At 49.2% G+C, this 20598-nt stretch overlaps 1 protein-coding gene across 1 annotated transcript in view; it reads left to right on the top strand.

Moving 5' to 3' along the window:
* Positions 1-20598, top strand: part of ccdc78 (coiled-coil domain containing 78) — a 71951-nt gene that overhangs the window by 7823 nt on the left and 43530 nt on the right. Inside the window, exons 4-7 of the mRNA XM_078240759.1 lie at positions 1254-1428; positions 14373-14504; positions 17991-18122; positions 18436-18522. Of these exons, the coding sequence (XP_078096885.1) occupies positions 1254-1428; positions 14373-14504; positions 17991-18122; positions 18436-18522 (526 nt within the window). The remainder of the gene's footprint in view (positions 1-1253; positions 1429-14372; positions 14505-17990; positions 18123-18435; positions 18523-20598) is intronic.

Here is a 20598-nt window from a genome sequence, read left to right as displayed (position 1 = left end):
TGCCACGTTTGCCCACCTATATACAGAGTACAAAATAGCTGCCACATCTGCCCACCTATATACTGAGTATAAAATGGCTGCCACATCTGTCCGCCTCTGTACTGAGTACAAAATGGCTGCCACGTCTGCCCACCTAGATACTGAGTGCAAAATGGCTGCCACATCTGCCCACCTATATACTGAGTATAAAATGGCTGCCACATCTGTCCACCTCTGTACTGAGTACAAAATAGCTGCCACATCTGCCTACAAAGCAATTGTGAAGAATGCTTGGATGATAATTTCTTGGCCTGGAATTTACAGGCCTGCAGTTGCCCCCTCCACTGACCAGAGACTCGGGGGAAAATCTGCCTCGGTTGCTGCTGGGAGCCTTATCTGCATTTTGCAAGCCTCAGGCAATTGGTTGTCTGCAGTTGGGGCTTCCATCCATTAATGGATTAGAGCCTGCCTCCAAGAGCTCCCGACCAATTGGCGCACTGGCAGGTGTTCAATCCCAATAGCGCCACTTGGATTGGTGGTCACTGCTGGGACTGCAAGCTGGCAGCAGCAACGCGATGGAGGAGGCCCCAGACCCAAGAGAAGGGCAATTGGGCTGACGAGGACCATTCGTGTATGCGTGGGGTGGGCAGAGGTGGGGGGGGGGGGGGGGCGGGGGAGATCCTCTGTGGGCCCTAGTTTGCCTGATCAGACGGGGCCCCACCCTGAGCCTGTAAGGAAGAAGCTGTCAGAGTATAAGAGTATATCTGGCAGTTTCCCCGTGTGGCGAAGTGCCCACCTTGGTGGGGAAAGATGTCTGTAAGTGGCTCATCATTGGTCACTTCAGGGTTTCAATTGATCTAAGGGCAGTAAGGCCATCCATCCAGGGACCCGGGTTCGATTCCCAGCTTGGGTCACTGTCTGTGCGGAGTCTGCACGTTCTCCCCGTGTCTGCGTGGGTTTCCTCCGGGTGCTCCGGTTCCCTCCCAAAGTGCGAAAGGGGTGGTTACGTGGATTGGCCGTGCTAAATTCTCCCTCAGTGTACCCGAACAGGCGCCGGAGTGTGGCGACTCGCAGATTTTCACGACAGCTTCATTGCGGTGTTAATGTAAGCTTACTCGTGACACTAATAAATAAACCTAACTTAGCTACCTTTTGACAGCGATGTTGTATGCTGCATCAGTGTTCATCTGGCTGCGAGCTGGAACCGAGATGTGAGACTCAATGTGACTCTTTCATTCAAACGTTGGTGTTAATTCTGTGTTTTTACTTTGCAGTGAATCTAAGCTGACACAGCTGACACAAGAGGCTTTCGGGGGAAACTGTAAAACTCGCGTTATTTGTTGCCTGTCTCCAAAGCCAGAAAGCCAGCGCCTTGCTGCTGTCCTGAGAACTTGCTGCACCCTCTCACAAGTGAAAAACTTCCCCGTATTAAATGACTACTTTGTTGAGGTACGCAGTGGGGAGCAGTGGCAGGAACTTTCATTACTGCACTTAAATGTCCAGTTCCTGCCGCCTTGATTTGATTCGATTTATTATTGTCACATGTATTGGTATACAGTGAAAAGTATTGTTTCTTGCGTGCTCTACTGACAAAGCATACCGTTCATAGAGAAGGAAGTGAGAGAGTGCAGAATATAGTGTTACTGTCATAGCTAGGGTGTAGAGAAAGATCAACTTAACGCAAGGTAGGTCCATTCAAAAGTCTGACGGCAGCAGGGAAGAAGCTGTTCTTGAGTCGGTTGGTGCGTGACCTCAGACTTTTGTATCTTTTTCCCGACAGAAGAAGGTGGAAGAGAGAAATGTCCGGGGTGCGTGGGGTCCTTAATTATGCTGGCTGCTTTGCCGAGGCAGCGGGAAGTCTAGACAGAGTCAATGGATGGGAGGCTGGCTTGTGTGATAGATTGGGCTATGTTCACAAACCTGTGTAGTTTCTTGCGGTCTTGGACAAAGCAGGAGCTATACCAAGCTGTGATACAGCCAGAAAGGATGCTTTCTATGGTGCATCAGTAAATGTTGGTGAGGGTTGTAGTGGACATTCCGAATTTCCTTAGCCTCCTGAGAAAATAGAGGCGTTGGTGGGCTTTCTTAACTATGGCGTCGGCATGGGGGGACCAGGACAGGTTGTTGATGATCTGGACACTTAGAAACTTGAAGAAAAGTGGCTGGGATATTGGGGAATCTGGCAACCTGTCCCCAGGATAACTCGCTATGGAAACAGGGGTAAGACTTCCTTAGGTGGGGGAACAGAATTGGAATTGGGGAATGGGGACTGGCTGGGTTTGTCTTTGACTGAGCGACCACAGTCTTGATGGGCCGAATGGTCTCCTTCTATGCTGTCCTTTATTTTTATTCATTAATGGGATGTGGGCAGCACCCAGGGCCGGGCGTGTATTTATTGCCCATCCCTAACTGCCCTCCATTTCAGGGGGCATTTAAGAGTCAACCCCATTGCTCTGGGTCTGGAGTCACATGTAGGCCAGACAAGGACGGTAGATTTCCTTCCCTAAAGGACATTAGTGAACCAGATGAGTTTTTACGACAATCGACAATGGTTTTGTTGTCACCATTAGACTTTTCATTCCAGATTTTTATTGAAATTGGATTTCACCATCTGCTGTGGTTGGGATTCGAACCTGGGTCTCCAGAGCATTACCTTGGGTCTCTGGATTACTAGTCCAGCGACAATGCCACTGTGCCACTGTCTCCCGTACTCTATGGCTCTCTGATTTGTGCTTCCATCAAGGCCAGTGACCCTGTGCCAGTCGTAAGGCCGCAGTCCAAACTACGGAGCCAGCTGCAGATACACAGTGGGGGTGAGGGTTGGAGCGGTGTGTCAGCCCAGCACAGACAGTCACCCAAGGCTGGAATCGAACCCGAGTCCCTGGCGCTGTGAGGCAGCAGTGCGAACCACTGTGCCACCTTGCCGCCCTTAGCAGGGTTCCTGGACCCATCAGAGGCACCTGAACCTCCCAAGATCATTTCCCCCACCCCCCCCCCCCCCCCACCACGTTAGCCTCCCCCCCAGCCTCTCAAACCTGGATCTCACTGCCCTCACTGTAGCCCCCCACCCTCCGTTCCCCGACTAGCTGGAGCCCAGTGAGAGTCCAGACCCTGGACTTATCTGGACTCCTTGGTGTGATGGACCTACTTGTAGTTCTCACCCAGTGGTGCTGCTGGGAGTACAGATTCACAGCTCACCAAGCGGTGGGGGGGAGGGTGGGGTGGTGGGGAAGGAGGGGTTGGGGTGGTGGTTTGGGACTTCCACCTGAGAGGAGCCACTTTAATGTAACTAGCAGTGCAAGTGGATGTGGAGCAGTCTTTGTTATCAGAAGTGGGCTCCCTTCAATGTTTTAGCCAGGGAGTGGGGGAATTACAGGCCCCAATTGGACTCAATGAGTGATCAAACTGTTCTTTTCCATATCATGTAATACTCTGTAATATCCAGGAGGTGGCAGCGTTTAACCATGTACTGAATCACTTTTATTGACCCATTCGTCACCGCCATTTTTCTTCTCTGTGTGGACTGCAGTTCATTACAGAAAGGTTTCCAATGACAGTGGGGCTGATTTGATTTTGTGCGATAGCACAAAATGAGTGATATCGAATTGGCAGCATGGAATCCCTACAGTGCAGAAGGAGGCCATTCGGCCCATCGAGTCTGCACCGACAACAATCCCACCCAGGCCCTATCCTGGTAGCCTCACGTAATCTCCCTGACACTAAGGGGCAATCCCACCCAGACCTGTCCCCGTAACCCCAAGTCTTTATCCCACTAAACCCCCTAACCTACACATCTTGCGACACTTAGGGGCAATTTAGCACGGCCAATCAACCTAACCCGCACATCTTTGGGACTGTGGGAGGAAACCGGAGCACCCGGAGGAAACCCACACAGACACGGGGAGAATGTGCAAACTCCGCACAGACAGTGACCCGAGGGTGGAATTGAACCCGGGTCCCTGGCGCTGTAAGGCAGCAGTGCTGACCACTGTAAGGGGCAATTTAGCATGGCAGCCACTGTGCCGCATGTTTTAAACCTTTCCCAGTTGTTATTTCCATTGAAGGAGGAAAGTGCCCCACTGTGAGAACAGAGCAGTGTTGACGTGAGGCTGCAAGGGAACAACAAAGGGCGGTGGGCGGGGGGGGGGGGGGGGGGGGGTAAAGCCTTTCACAATGAGAAAGGGAGGATGTTGCCACGTGCCACCATGTAGGCTGAGGGAGGCAATAGAGAGGAGGGAGTTATTGAGCTTTATCCCACGATGGGGGTAAGGTCAGGAAAACAAAGGCAGGATTCCCTGGGTGAGAAAAGAGATGGAGAGCAGGATGAAGCAGGAAAAGGGAGTGGGAACCAGGCTGAAGATAGAAAGTTCAGAGGGGCAATGCAAAAGGAAATATGAGGGGAGAGGAGAGAGTGTGAGAAGGGGCCGGCAGATAAAAGTGAATCCAAAGATCTTCTGCAGCCGTATAAATACTTAATAAAAAGATAGTAAAGGAGGAGTAGGGCTGATTCTGGATCAAGAAGGGAATCTGACCATGAAAGGAAAGATTATTGCTGAGGTACTAATTGCAGCGGAATCTATTTGGCACAGTGGTTAGCACTGCTGCCTCACCCGGGTTCGATGCCCGGCTTGGGACACTCTGTATGGAGTCTGCACATTCTCCTCGTGTCTGCGCGGTTTTCCTCTGGATGCTCCGGTTTCCTCCCACAGTCCGAAAGACGTGCTGGTTAGGGTGTATTGGCCGTGCTAAATTCTCCCTCAGTGTACCCGAACAGGCGCCGGAGTGTAGTGACTAGGGGATTTTCACAATAACTTCTTTGCAGTGTTAGTGTAAGCCTACTTGTGACACTGGTAAATAAACTTTATTCCTGTTTTCTCTCAATGGCTGCCCCCAAAGCATTTTCCAAACAAGAAGTTACTGGGGACTGACCTGTCCACATTCAGCCCTGAAGCCTCAGCCTCATTATTGGGCGGCACAGTGGTTAACACTGCTGCCTCACAGCGCCAGGGACCCGGGTTCAATTCCGGCTTCAGGTCACTGTCTGTGTGGAGTTTGCATGTTCTCCCTGTGTCTGCGTGGGTTTCCTCCGGGTGCTCCGGTTTCCTCCCGCAGTCCAAAGATGTGCAGGTTAGGTGGATTGGCCATGCTAAAATTGCCCCTTAGTGTCAGGGGATCGGCAGAGTAAATAAATACGTGGGGTTTGGGGGATAGGGCCTGGTTGGGGATTGTTGTCAGTGCAGACTCGATGGGCCAAATGGCCTCCTTTAAAATGTAGGGATCCTATGATTCTATGATTATCATAATTGACAACAACAACTCACATTTCAATCGCACTCTTAATGTTGTAAAATGTCTCAAGGTGCCTCGCAGGAACGATTAGCAAACAAAATGTGACACTGAGCCTCCTCAGGAGGTAGCAGGGCAGATGGTCGAAGGCTTGGTCAAAGAGGTTGGCTTTGAACATCCTCAAGGATGAAAGTGAGGTGGAGAAGTGGGAATGTTTAAGGAGGAATTCCGGAGTTCCGGGGCCTCGGCAACTGAAGGCATGGCCGCCAGTGGTGGGGGATTAAAATCGGGGATAAACAAGTGTTGGGAAATGGATGATTTTGGAGCTGAAGGAGATTATTCTGGGGGGAATGATATGGTGGCGGATCAGGAGGATGTTTCCTCTTGTGGGGGAGACTAGATCCATGGGACACAGTTTAACGATCACTGATCTACCTTTTGAGATGGCAAATGAGGAGAACTTTTATTCTCTCAGCAGGTCATTAGTTTGTGGAATTCTCTTCCCTGGAACGCAGTGGAGGCTGGGTCATTGAATTCATTCAAGGCTGAGTTAGATTTGTGACAGACAATGGAGTCAAGGGTTATTGTTGGGTGGAGGGGTGTGAGGGGGGGGGAGGTGCTGGTGGTAGACAGAGAAATTGAGTTGTGACCACAGCCAGATCATTCGTAGTTGGTGGCACAGTGGCACAATGGTTAACACTGCTGCCTCACAACGCCAGGGACCCGGGTTCGATTCCCGGCTTGGGTCACTGTCTGTGCGGAGTCTGCACGTTCTCCCCGTGTCTGCATGGGTTTCCTCCGGGTGTTCCCATTTCCTCCCTTTGTCCAAAAATGTGCAGGGTAGGTGGATTGGCCATGATCAATGCGTGGGGTTACAGGGTTAGGGCAGGGTATTGGGTCTGGGTAGGGTGCTCTTTCACAGGGTCGATGCAGACCCGATGGGACGAATGGCCTCTCATGCATTGTAGAGATTCTATGATTTGGGTGACATTGTGGAAAGTGGTTAGCACTGCTGCCCCAAGACATCAGGGACCTGGGTTCGATTCCTGGCTTGGGTCACTGTCTGTGTGGAATCTGCACGTTCTCCCCGTGTCTGCGTGGGTTTCCTCCGGGTGCTCCGGTTTCCTCCCACAGTCCGAAAGGCGTGCTGGTTGGGTGCATTGGCCATGCTAAATTCTCCCTCAGTAACCTGAACAGGCGCCGGAGTGTGACAACTAGGGGATTTTCACAGTAACGTCATTGGAATGTTAATGTAAGCCTACTTGTGACACTAATAAATAAACTTTAACTTAAACGTATTGAATGGTGGAGCAGTCCAATGTTCAGTTGGAGAGAGAGGTGAGGCCATTAAGGATTTGAAATCAAGGATGCGTGTTTTAAAATGGAGGCCATTGCTCGACCCAAAGCGAGTGCACTGATTCTAGTATCTCCATGGTGAATACACCACACAATGCTGCCATCCACTAAATCATGCCTATTTACCAAGAAACATAAGTGCATTGCAGTATGTAAACCTCTTTAAAAAGTGGCAAAGTTTAAAGCTTATTAGTGTCATAAGTAGTTTTACATTAACACTGCAATGAAGTTACTGTGAAAATCCCCTAGTCGCCACACTCCGGCGCCTGTTCGGGTACACTGAGGGAGAATTTAGCACGGCCAATGCACCCTAACCAGCACGTCTTTCAGACTGCGGGAGGAGACTGGAGCACCTGGAGGAAACCCATGCAGACATGGGGAGAATGTGCAAACTCCACACAGACCCAAGCCGGGAATCGAATCAGGGTCCCTGGCGCTGTGAGGCAGCAGTGCTAACCACTGTGCCAGCGTGCCACCCAAATCATAGAATCATAGAATCCCTACAATGCAGGAGAGGCCATTCGTCCCATCGGGTCTGCATTGACCCTCTGAAAGAGCACCTGACCCAGATCCAATCCCCGCCCTAACCTTTTAACCCCGTGCATTGACTGTGGCCAATCCACATACCCTGCACATCTTTGGACTGCGGGAGGAAACCGGAGCACCCGGAGGAAACCCACGCAGACACGGGGGGAGAACTTGCAAACTCCACACAGACAGTGACCCAAGTGGGAGTCGAAACTGGGTCCCTGGCGCTGTGTAGAAACCCACGCAGACAACGTGTGGACTCTGCACAGACAGTGACCCAAGCAGGGAATTGAACCCCTGTCCCTGGCGCTGTGAGCCAGCAGTGCTAACCTCTGTGCCACTGTGCCATCCTTAAAGTGTTTCTGTGTGTATACAGATCTCGCTGTACATTACAATGCACTATGTTCAGCTTAGCACCCTGCGATGCCTTTCAATATTTTTAACCACCTTCTGATGTGCTTACACTTCAGAATGAAATTAGTATTGAGCGCTTCAATTGCAATTGTGTCGACTGAGAGCGTGAACATTGATTTAATTGTTACTGGTTTATAAATTCAGGTTAGTTTGCCTGCTGTCTTGCAGTTAAAGTTACAACCTCCTCCCTCAAGGCTCAGAGCAGAAAGGTCAGGAACGGTGAAGCAATTTACCACACAAACAGTGCTGTGACCAATTCTGGTTTTCCTACTCAAGGAAGGATTTAGAGGCACTGGAGAAGGCCTCTGAAAAAGATTTACAAGGGTGAGACCAGAACTGCGAGGTTATAATTAACACCAGAGAATGAACAGGCTAGGGATCTTTTCTCGAGAAGGCTGAAGGGGAGATCTTTGAAATTATGGAAGTGTTTGAAAGGATAAATCATAGAATCCCAACAGTGCAAAAGGAGGCCATTCAGCCCATCGAGTCTGTACCAACAGTCCCACCCAGGTCCTATCCCCCTGACCTTAATGGGTAATTTAGCATGGCCAATCCACCTAACCTGCACATCTTGGGATATTATGGGGCAATTTAGTATGGTCAATCTACCTAACATGCACATCTTGGGACATTATGGGGCAATTTAGTGTGGTCAATCTACCTAACATGCACATCTTTAGACACTAAGGGGTAATTTAGCATGGCCAATGTACCTAACCTGCTCACCTTTGGTCACTTAGGAGTAACTTAGCATGGTCAATCTACCAAATCTGCACATCTTGGGACATTATGGGGCAATTTGGTATGGTCAATCTACCTAACATGCACATCTTGGGACACGAAGGGGTTATTTAGCATGGCAAACTTATTTAACCTACACATTTTTGGACTGTGGGAGGAAACTGGAGCACCCGAAGGAAACCCACGCAGATGCGGGGAGAACATGCAAACTCCACACAGACAGTCATCCGAGGCCAGAATTGAACCCGGGTCCCTGGTGCTATGAGGCAGCAGTGCTGACCACTGTGCCACCGTGCCGTCCCAGAGAAGTTGTTTGTAATTGTGGGGACTCCAAAACTAGACATCATGAATATGAATTAGTCATGAATAAATCCAATGTGGAATTCAGGAAAATCTTTGTTTCACCGTGAGAGTGGCTGGAAAGTGGAACTCGCTGTGATGAGGAGTAGTTAAAGTAAATAGTATGATCGCATTCAAGGGGAAGCCACATAAGCGCATGTGAGAGGGGAGAAAAGAAGGTTATGTGGGTACAAAGAACAAAGAACAATACAGCACAGGAACAGGCCCTTCGGCCCTCCAAGCCCGCGCCGCTCCCCGGTCCAGGATTGAATCCTGAATCCAGGATCCCCGCCCAATTTTCCAGCCTATCTACATACCAATATCCTATCCACCGAGCTGTCCCTCACAGCTACGATGCTTTGTTCATTACAACCTATTAACTCACCCCCACCCCCCCATTCCAGACCATGTGATCTCCAGGGAGAGGCGAAAACCCAGAGTGAAAAACCCCAGGGCCAATATGGGGAAAAGAAAATCTGGGAAATTCCTCTCCGACCCCCTGAGGCGATCGAAACGAGTCCAGGAGATCACAATGGCCCTGATCGGAAAATGCTTCCCAACCCTAGTCATTTCCACTTCCACGAACACCATATGAATTCCCTGCCCCCGAGACAGGTTCCCAACTATCCGCAGTCTCGCTCTGTACTGACACCAGCAAGATGATCATAGAATGAAGCCTTGAAACGAGAAACAAGGAACAATTAGCCCGCGCCGCTCCCTGGTCCAAACTAGACCACTCTTTTGTATCCCTCCATTCCCACTCCGTTCATATAGCTGTCTAGATAAGTCTTAAACGTTCCCAGTGTGTCCGCCTCCACCACCTTGCCCGGCAACACATTCCAGGCCCCCACGACCCTCTGTGTGAAATATGTCCTTCTGATATCTGTGTTAAACCTCTCCCCCTTCACCTTGAACCTATGACCCCTCGTGAACGTCACCACCGACCCAGGGAAAAGCTTCCCACCGTTCACCCTATCCACGCCTTTCATAATTTTATACACCTCTATTAAGTCTCCCCTCATCCTCCGTCTTTCCAAGGAGAACAACCCCAGTTTCCCCAATCTCTCCTCATAACCAAGCCCCTCCATACCAGGCAACATCCTGGTAAACCTCCTCTGTACTCTCTCCAAAGCCTCCACGTCCTTCTGGTAGTGTGGCGACCAGAACTGGACGCAGTATTCCAAATGCGGCCGAACCAACGTTCTATACATCTGCAACATCAGACCCCAACTTTTATACTCTATGCCCCGTCCTATAAAGGCAAGCATGCCATATGCCTTCTTCACCACCTTCTCCACCTGTGACGTCACCTTCAAAGATCTGTGGACTTGCACACCCAGGTCCCTCTGCGTCTCTACACCCTTTATGGTTCTTCCATTTATCGTGTAGCTCCTCCCTACATTATTCCCACCAAAATGCATCACTTCGCATTTATCAGGATTGAACTCCATCTGCCATTTCCTTGCCCAAATTTCCAGCCTATCTATATCCTTCTGTAGCCTCTGACTATGTTCCTCACTGTCTGCAAGTCCTGCCAGTTTTGTGTCGTCCGCAAACTTACTGATCACCCCAGTTACTCCTTCTTCCAGATCATTTATATAAATCACAAACAGCAGAGGTCCCAATACAGAGCCCTGCGGTACACCACTAGTCACAGGCCTCCAGCCGGAAAAAGACCCTTCCACTACCACCCTCTGTCTTCTATGACCAGGGTATGGGTAGGGGTCGATGAAATTTTAAAAATTCATTCGTGGGACATGGGTGTCTCTGGCTGGCCAGCATTTATTGTCTATCCCTAGTTGCCCTTGTTCAGAGGGCAGTTGAGAGTCAACCACATTGTTGTGGCTCTGGAGTCACATGTAGGCCAGACCAGGTAAGGACGGCAGATTTCCTTCCCTAAAGGACATTAGTGAACCAGATGGGTTTTTTAGACAATTGGCAAAGGTTTCGTGGTCATCAGTAGATTCTTAATTCCAGATATATATTTTTTATTGAATTCGAATTCCACCATCTGCCGTGGCGGGATTCGAACCCGGGTCCCCAGAACACGCAGCACGGTAGCACAGTGGTTAGCACTGCTGCTTCACAGCTCCAGGGACCTGGGTTCGATTCCAGGCTGGGGTCACTGTCTGTATGGAGTTTGCACATTCTCCTCGTGTCTACGTGGGTTTCCTCCGGGTGCTCCGGTTTCCTCCCACAGTCCAAAGATGTGCGGGTTAGGTTGATTGGCCATGCTAAAATTGCCCCTTAGTGTCCTGGGATGCGTAGATTAGAGGGATTAGCGGGTAAAATATGTAGGGATATGGGGATAGGGCATGGGTGGGATTGTGGTCGGTGCAGACTCGATGGGCCGAATGGCCTCTTTCTGTACTGTAGGGTTTCTATGATTATCAGAGTTTCTGGATTAATAGTCTAGCGATTATACTACTAGGCCATTGCCTCACCAAGTCGGATAGTAGGTGGCTTCTGGGACCATAAACAATACTACTGGATCTAATGGCCTGATTGTGTGCTGTGAATACTACATAATAACGCGCTGGGAGTATTCTCTTTACACATCTGAGATACTTCTGGAAACAAAAGACACCTGCTGTTGAAGCTTTTCATCTTGCACTCATCAGGAGTGCTGGCAGGAAAATGCCAACAGTAAAGGCAACAACAATTTATACCGCATGAAAAGAGAGTGGTTGGTTGGCAGGTGGACTCTGATTGGCAGGGGCGTCACCATGGGAATGCAGCAGGAAACTGTTGAATTCAAATCAGAATTCTAATTGGCCAAGGCATTGCCATAGAGAAGGAATTCCCATAGCAAACCCCCCTCCCCACCAATCAGAGCCCACTTGCCAACCAATCAGCACTCTCTTCTCATGCGGTATGAATTGTTGCGGCTTTTACTGTTGGTAATTTCTTGTGATGTGTCCTGATGAGTGCAGGGTGAAAAACTTCGATAGCAGGTGGCTTTTTTCAGAAATATCTCAAATGTGTAAAGAGAATACTCCGATGCCTAATTATATAGTACTTGCAGCACCCAATTGGACCATTAGGTCCGGTCGTATTGTTTTTGTCCCACAGATGTCATCTCCTATATCCTTCTCAGCAACCAGCTGGCCTGGATTTCTATCCATAGGTGTTACAAAGCTGAAAATCCAACATCACGTGAGCATACTTGCCTTTTGTGCTAAGTCTGAGGAACGGTGTACATCTGTGGGATGGTGTTTAATGTGGAACAACAGAGATAGCTAGCTGGCAGAACATAAGAACTAGGGAGCAGGAGTAGGTAATCTGGTCCCTCGAGCCTGCTCTGCCATTCAATAAAGTTTATTTATTAGTTACAAATAAGGCTTACGTTAGCATTTCAATGAAGTTACTGTGAAATTCCCCTAGTCGCCACACTATGGCGCCTTTTCGGGTCAATGCACCTAACTGTGGGAGGAAACCTCTGGGAGGAAACCGGAGCACCCGGAGGAAACCCACGCAGACATGGGGAGAACGTGCAGACTCCACACAGACAGTGACCCAAGCCGGGTCCCTGGCGCTGTGAGGTAGCAGGGCTAACTACTGTGCCACTGTGCCAGTGATCATGATCACGATCAAGATCATGGCTTATCTTTTTGTGGACTCAGCTCCACTTACCCGCTCACTCACCATAACCCTTAATCCCTTTACTGTTCAAAAATTTATCTATCCTTGCCTTAAAAACATTCAATGAGGTAGCCTCAACTGCTTCACTGGGCTGGGAATTCCACAGGTTCACAATCCTTTGGGTGAAGAAGTTCCTCCTCAACTCAGTCCTAAATCTGCTCCCCTCAGATTTGAGGCCATGCCCCCTAGTTCTAGTTTCACCCGCCAGTGGAAACAACCTCCCTGCTTCTTTCTTATCTATTCCCTTCATAATCTTATATGTTTCTATAAGATCTCCCCACAATCGTCTGAATTCCAATGTGTTTCAATAAGGAGTTATACCGTGTCATGTTTAAGTCCTGTAATTGATAAAAGTTGTGCCAATTCTTTTTGTTATTAGACCTTAAGGCCATAAGACATAGGAGCAGAATTAGGCCACTCGGCCCATCGAGTCTGCTCCGCCATTCAATCATGGCTGATTTTTTTCTCATTCCCATTCTTCTGCCTTTTCCCCATAACCGCTGATCCCTTATTAATCAAGAACATATCTATCTCTGTCTTAAAGACACTCAATGACCTGGCCTCCACAGCCCTCTGCGGCAAAGAGTTCCACAGATTCACCGCTCTCTGGCTGAAGAATTCCTCCTCATCTCTGTTCTAAAGGATCATCCCTTTAGCCTGAGGCTGTGCCCTCTGGTTCTAGATTTCCCTACTAGTGGAAACATCATCTCCACGTCCACTTATCCAGGCCTCGCAGTATCCCGTAAGTTTCAATAAGATCCCCCCTCAACCTTCCAAACTCCAACGAGTACAGACCCAGAGTCCTCAACCATTCCTCATACGACAAGCTCTTCATTCCAGGGATCATTCTTGTGAACCTCCTCTGGACCCTTTCCAAGGCCAGCACACCCTTCCTTAGATATGGGGTCCAAAACTGCTCACAATACTCCAAATGGGGTCTGACCAGCGCCTTATACAGCCTCAGAAGTACACTCCTGCTCTTGTATTCTAGCCCTCTCGACATGAATGCTAACCTTGCATTTGCCTTCCTAACTGCCGACTAACCTGCACGTTAACCTTAAGAGAATCTCGAACAATGGCTCCCAAGGTCCCTTTGTGTTTCTGATTTCCTAAGCATTTTCCCATTTCGAAAATAGTCTATGCCTCCATTCCTCCTTCCAAAGTGCACAACCTCACACTTTTCCACATTGTATTCCATCTGCTACTTCTTTGCCCACTCTCCGAACCTGTCCAAGTCCTTCTGCAGCCCCCCTGCTTCCTCAATACTACCTGTCCCTCTACATATTTTTGCATCATCTGCAAACTTAGCAACAGTGCCTTCAGTTCCTTCCTCCAAATCGTTAATGTATATCGTGAAAAGTTATGGTCCCAGCACTGACCCCTGAGGCACACCACTAGTCACCGGCTGCCATCCTGAAAAAGACCCCTTTATCCCCACTCTCTGCCTTCTGCCAGTCAGCCAATCCTCTCTCCGTGCTAGGATCTTACTCTTAACACCATGGGCATTTAACAGTCTCCTATGTTATATTCTAACTGTGTTCTTAAATAAACATTGTTTGATAAAAGCTCCCTAGTGGGTCACTTGAATCATACCCGGATTGAAACACCTTATATTCACCCTAATGCCAAAAACTAATGTAAAACCTTAGGGTCTAGGCTAACTTCACAAAACACCTTGGTGTCTTTGGCCTGGGTCTTAACACAGCCTTGCAACAGACCCCCAACTGACTGCTAATTCCTCCTTAATATTTGATTAAAGAGTTAAGCCACATCCAGTTTGGGTCGCACAAGATTTATCTGGCAGCTGCTCAATGGTAACCGAGAGCTTTTGCGTCCATTCTGTCAGCTCCACCTCCCTGTTTGTATCAGTTTGAATGGTTTGCCGGCAGTCGGACAGAGAGCAACCAGAGAAATAATAGCAACAAACTGTTTATAGCAACACAGCTACTCAACACTCAGAACACACCTGTAAGCTGCAAGCTAACTTTACCCTGCAGTGCTGAGGGTGGGGGGTGGGGGGGGGGGGTGGTTGGGGGTGGGGGGAGCGTGTGGGACTTGCTCTGACTCTGTCTTCCCATTGACTCCAGTCGCTGGTGATCCAGTACCGAGCGCGGATCCTGGCACTGCAGCACCCGCCTACCGAGGGAATGGGCACCAAGGGCGGCAGCGAGAAAGTCAGCGTGCTCAAGGATCAGATCCGGCGACTCAACAATGAGAACGTAAGCGAATAAATTGTGGAGATGAGCCCGAGGTTTGAATATTGATTTGATTTGATTTATTATTGTCACGTGTATTAACTTACAGTGAAAAGTATTGTTTCTTGCGCGCTATACAGACAAAACATACCGTTCATAGAGAAGGAAAGGAGAGAGTGCAGAATGTAGTGTTACAGTCATAGCTAGGGTGTAGAGAAAGATCAACTTAATGCGAGGTAGGTCCATTCAAAAGTCTGACAGCAGCAGGAAAGAAGCTGTTCTTGAGTCGGTTGGTCTGTGACCTCAGACTTTTGTATCTTTTTCCCGAAGGAAGAAGGTGGAAGAGAGAATGTCCGGGGTGTGTGGTGCCCTTAATTATGCTGGCTGCTTTGCCGAGGCAGCGGGAAGTGTAGACAGAGTCAATGGATGTATATTTCAGTGGAGTGCAAGGAATTGGAGCAGGTTTGACTGCACATCCCTGCACCAACTAACCGTGACATTTATCCAAATTAATATCAAAAAACATACTTCTAAATTTTTTTTGAAAATGCAAATTTGTATTTGAGTTTTTAAATAAATGTTTAAAAGGGGGTTTTATTTCAGTCATGTCAGAATGGAGTTGTTTTTATTCTATTTTGAAGCTATATTCAAAGACAATGTAGTGGTGGACTTTGGTCCTGTGTTTAGTTTCCCTCTGGCTGGTTGTTATGTCTATCCCACCCTTTTCCCACTTGACACCTGAGGAATGGATACAATGGCCGGAATCTTACCACCATTCACACCGGTGGGATTTTCCCATCCCGCTGCAGCGAACGGAGGTTTGGCTGGCCGCCAAGTGTGGTGTAAACGGCCGATGAATCCAGATCCAAAGTTGTCTCGGATGTAAGAGATCATATGACATTATTTTTGAAGAGGAACAAACTTCTCCCCCCACTACTCTCCCCCCGCCCCGTGCCCCAGTATCTGGGCAAATGTTCACCCCCCCCAACCAACGTTGTTTATACAATTGATAGGATGGATGTCGAGAGGGTGTTTCCTCTCATGGAGGAATTGAGAATGAGAGTGATATATAGAAACGAAAAGCACTCAGGGTAGAATGCTTTTTGTGTGTTTTTATAATTACCAAGAGCTGTCTTGGTATTGAATATACAAAGGGGGCAATCTTACCAAAAAAAAGTGCCAAACGAGCATGGAAATGGGAGAGAATTGCACCCATTTTTTGGGTGAGCTCCCAGACGCTATTTTCTGGCAGTTAGAATAAACAAATGAGGCAAAATGTGATTCTCGCCAGTAGGGGGAGTGGGCAGAGCCTATTCACACCAGGAAGCTGGCTACTGAGCTATCGAGGCGCTATTGTTCATGTGCTCTGATTGCACTGGCCCCAATACCACCCCCCCTCCTGGATGATCGCTGGTCCTGATCCCCTGCCCCCCACCCCAGCCAATCGTGCCCCGGCTGATCCCCGATGCAGAGATCTGTCACTTTCTGACACCACTGGACATCACCCCCCCCACCATCCAATTGCCCCTCGGACATCACTCCCCACACCCTCCTGATTGCCCCTCCCCCCCGGCATCCCAGCCGGGTGTGGCCCCGATTCCATCCCCCTGGCCAATAGCTGCCCCTGATACCCCCCTCCAACAGATTGCTGACCCCAATCCCCTCCCCGGCCAATCGCGAGCCTCAATACCACCTCTCCCAACCAATCACTGCCCCGATCCACCCCCCTCAGCTGGTCACTAGTCCTGATCCTCTGCCCGCCATCCACCGCCCCCCCCCCCACCCCCCCCAACCGGCCGCTTGCTGCCCCGTCCGATCCCCGATGCAGAGTACACCCCCTGCCTCCCCATCTTGGCCCTGCCACATCATGGCCCCACCCTCATCATTGTGCTGCCCTTTCAAGGCTGCCACCTCCTCTTAAGCCCCACCCCCTCAGCACTGCCAGGTGCCCGCTGAGCAGTGCTAGGGTACCTGGTGAGCAGTGCCAGAATGCCTGATGGGCAGTGCCAGGGTGCCAGGCTGGCACTGCCCCAGGGGCACAGCCCGCCCCTGCTGCCGACCGGCTGGGGGGCTTCAATGGTCTCTGGTCCCACTGGCAAGGCCATCATGTCAGGTCTTCATTCGCAGGGACCATGCGAGCTCCTCCCCAGTGAGGGCCATCACCGGTGAGGTGGCAAGGCAAGAGACTCTGAACAATTGCATCTCGGGCTCACTAATAATATTAAAAAAGGTAATAAATACTTAAATCAGCCTCATGCCCGGGAAGGCCACGGGGCTGACTATGCTGGTCTAATAGGGCCGGCAACATCCCGAGAGACGAGAAACAAGGCGCGGACCCAGTTTTCCGCTTCTCGCCCGCTCTTGGCACGCCAATCGCGGCACGGTAGCACAGTGGTTAGCACTGCTGCTTCACAGCTCCAGGGACCTGGGTTCGATTCCCGCCTTGAGTCACTGTCTGTGTGGAGTTTGCACATTCTTCCCGTATCTGCGTGGGTTTCCTCCGGGTGCTCCGGTTTCCTCTCACAGTCCAAAGATGTGCGGGTTAGGTCGATTGGCCATGCTAAAGTTGCCCCTTAGTGTCCTGAGATGCGTAGGTTAGAGGGATTAGTGGTTAAATGTGTAGGGATATGGGGGTAGGGCCTGGGTGGGATTGTGGTCGGTGCAGACTTGATGGGCCCAATGGCCTCTTTCTGCACTGTAGGGTTTCTATGATTTCTATCATTTCTATGACTGGCATGGCCAGCCACTAAGATCGCACCCAAAGGGTTTTTGTCAGCATGGTGTGGAGATGGGCCATTACTCTCGGTGAACAAGATTGGATATGAGGTTGTGCCAAACTCTTAGCCAAAAACATTAAATCCTTTGTTTGGAACAGCTTTTAATCCAGCAATGGAACCTAATCCCAACAGCCAACAGGGTGACATTTTGCACAGAGCATTTGGGAATTCATCAAAATGGCTGCTATGCCGCTTTAGCAAATCCTAAAAATGCTGAACTAAGAAACAGTAAGTGACCTGTGGACAAATTTATTTTTATTCATTCATGGGACATGGGCGTCACAGGCTGGTCAGCATTTATTGCCCATCCCTAGTTGCCCTTGTTCAGAGGGCAGCTGAGAGTCAACCACATTGCTCTGGCTCTGGAGTCACATGTAGGCCAGACCAGGTAAGGACGGCAGATTTCCTTCCCTAAAGGACATTAGTGAACCAGATGGGTGTTTCCAACAATCGACAATGGTTTCATGGTCATCAGTAGATTCTTAATTCCAGATCTTTTTTGTTGAATTCAAATTCCACCATCTGCCGTGGTGGGATTCGAACCCGGGTCCCCAGAACATGAGCTGAGTTTCTGGATTAACAGTCTGGCGATAATACCACTAGGCCATCGCCTCCCCAAATAAACCAGCTTTCAGGCCCTTCACCGCGTGGTATTAAGTTACTGACAGGATGGTACTTTACCAGAAATTGGTGTTCACTGCAATGCTTTGATGTATCATCGCTATTCCTATAGGTGCAGCTGCGGGATAAGAATGAACGCCTGTACACCAAACTGGGGGAACTGCAGGGAAAGATGGGACAGATGGCGGGCTCGAAAACCGACCTCTCCTCCAAACTAGTGTTCAGCGAGGAAGAAAAGTTAAAGGTGAGATTCAGCGCAACAACAAACTACATTTATAGAGCGTCTCGAACATAACAAAATGTCGCAAGGTGCCACAGGAGCGTTACCAAACAGGGTTTGATCTGTCCGAGCCTCAGAAGAGGATGTTAAGTCAGAGGACTAAAACTTTGGTTGAACAGGTAGGTTCTAAGGAGAGCCATGGGGAGATGCTGGTGTAGTGATAATGCCACAGGAGTTTGCAAACAAACTCAAGATGCATTTTTGTTTACTGTGGCATCCTGCCACTTTAAGATGAATTCGTTGATTCTTCCTCAGAGAAACCTCTTATACATTTCAGATTTCTAAGGACCTGATTGATCTGCAAATTCAGACCAATAAGATCAGAGAACAATATGAAGCGGAGAACTTTGAGCTTAAGAATAAGGTACGTGCCTTTAACACAAGCCGTGTGGTTGTTATTTTAACACTTGTAATTAGTGGTGTGTGATGATAAAAATGTAAACTGTGAACGCAGTGCTGAGGCTTATTACATAATAAATGCATTACTTAATAAACATTGGGCGGAATTTTACCGGCATGTCCGCCCGAGGTTCGTACGGTCCCGCCCAAGGCCAAAGGAGAATGCGGTTCTCCGAGCCTCGCCCCGGAATCGGGGCACACGTGCCGGTAAAATTCCAGCCTCTGAGTTTTCTAAACAGAATACAGAGGAAAGAAGTTACGATGAAGCTTTCTCAAACATTGGTTTTGCCTGGGGCGGCACGGTAGCACAGGGGTTAGCACCGCTGCTTCATGGCGCCAGGGACCTGGGTTCGATTCCGGCCTTGGGTCACTGTCTGTGCGGAGTTTGCTGTTAGGTCAAGAATCAAACAGGCCATTAAACCCATTCAGTACAGCCGTTCATTTCATAGAACCATAGAATATCTATGGTGCAGAAGGAGGCCATTCGGTCCATCGAGTCTGCACCGACGCCTTCAGGAGGTGAGAAGAAGCACAGACGTGAGCTGAGAAAAAAACAAATGGAACCAAATGTTTGGGTGGCACGGTGGTTAGCACTGCCGCCTCACAGCGCCAGGGACCTGGGTTCAATTCCGGCCTTAGGTCACTGTCTGTGCGGAGTCTGCACATTCTCCCCGTCTCTGTGTGGGTTTCCTCTGGGTGCTCCGGTTTCCAAAAGTGTGCAGGTTAGAGGGTTGGCCGTGCTAAATTGACCCAAAGTGTCCCAAGAAGTGTAGGTTAGGGGAATTAGCGGGGTAAATGTGTGGAGTTACAGGAATAGGGCCTGGGTGGGATGCTCTGTCAAAGAGCCGGTGCAAACTTGATGGACCGAATGGCCTCCTTCTGCACTGTGGATGTTCTATGATTATATAAAATGAGTGGCTGAACTGAGTGGGTTTAATATTTAATTCTTAACCTAAAAATGTTCAACGTGATCAAAGACGGAGCTAATGAATTGAAACAAGGATGACCAGATGCAAGGCTGTGGGAAATACAACATAATCGAGTCTTGTTTTTTTAAAAAAGTTCTCACTCCGTTTTTAAAGTTACAAAGTCATGCCAGTGGATTGGGCAGAGCCTTAATCCATCTCCTTGCTTGCTCCAAAAACCAATTCCAATTGAATCTAATTCATGATCCTCACAAGAGAGACAAACAAGATGCAAGCTGACAAGAACATAGAATCCCTACAGTGCAGAAGGAGGCCATTCAGCCCATCGAGTCTGTACTGACCACAATCCCACCCAGGCCCTATTCCTGTAACCTTCATTTACCCTGCTAATCCCCCTGACACTCGGGGCAATTTATCATGGCCAATCAACCTAACCCACACACCTTTGGAGTGTGGGAGGAAACCGGAGCACCCGGAGGAAACCCACGCAGACGCGGGGAGAATGTGCAAACTCCACACAGACAGTGACCCGAGGCTGGAATTGAACCCGGGTTCCTGGCTCTGTGAGGTAGCAGTGCTAATAAGCCATTGCACCTCATCTTGGGCTCAATCCGACACACTTAATCTTAGCCAAAAGACCGAGCAGCCTTTGTTATTAAAGGTACCATACTGTTACCAGTAGAAATCTTAGCTGGAGTGCTTGTGAGGGGAATAGTACTGCTCCAGAACATCCACAGCTTTTTCTCAACCTTGAGAATTTATTTCACAATGAGGCATCAGGTTAATGAGTTCACTAATGAATAACTAACTAACCATTTCATTGCTGGTTGTGCAAAATGGCGGCTGCATCTTGACAGTCACTGCACTTGGAAAGTATTTCGCTGTGAGCTTTCTGGGAAATTTATTTATTAGTGTCACAAGTAGGCAATTAAGTTACTGTGAGAATCCCCTAGTTGTCACACTCCGGCGCCTGTTCGGGTACACTGAGGGAGAACTTAGCATGGCCAATGCACCTAGCCAGCACGTCTTTCGGAATGTGGGAGAAAACCCGAGCACCCGGAGGAAACCCACGCAGACACGGGGAGAACGTGCAGACTCCACACAGACAGTGACCC

Source organism: Mustelus asterias, chromosome 23 (assembly GCF_964213995.1).
Source record: "Mustelus asterias chromosome 23, sMusAst1.hap1.1, whole genome shotgun sequence".
Classification (NCBI taxonomy): Eukaryota; Metazoa; Chordata; class Chondrichthyes; order Carcharhiniformes; family Triakidae; genus Mustelus; species Mustelus asterias.
Note: the sequence above shows the minus strand (reverse complement) of the source record. Positions and strands in the feature narration are given on the sequence as shown.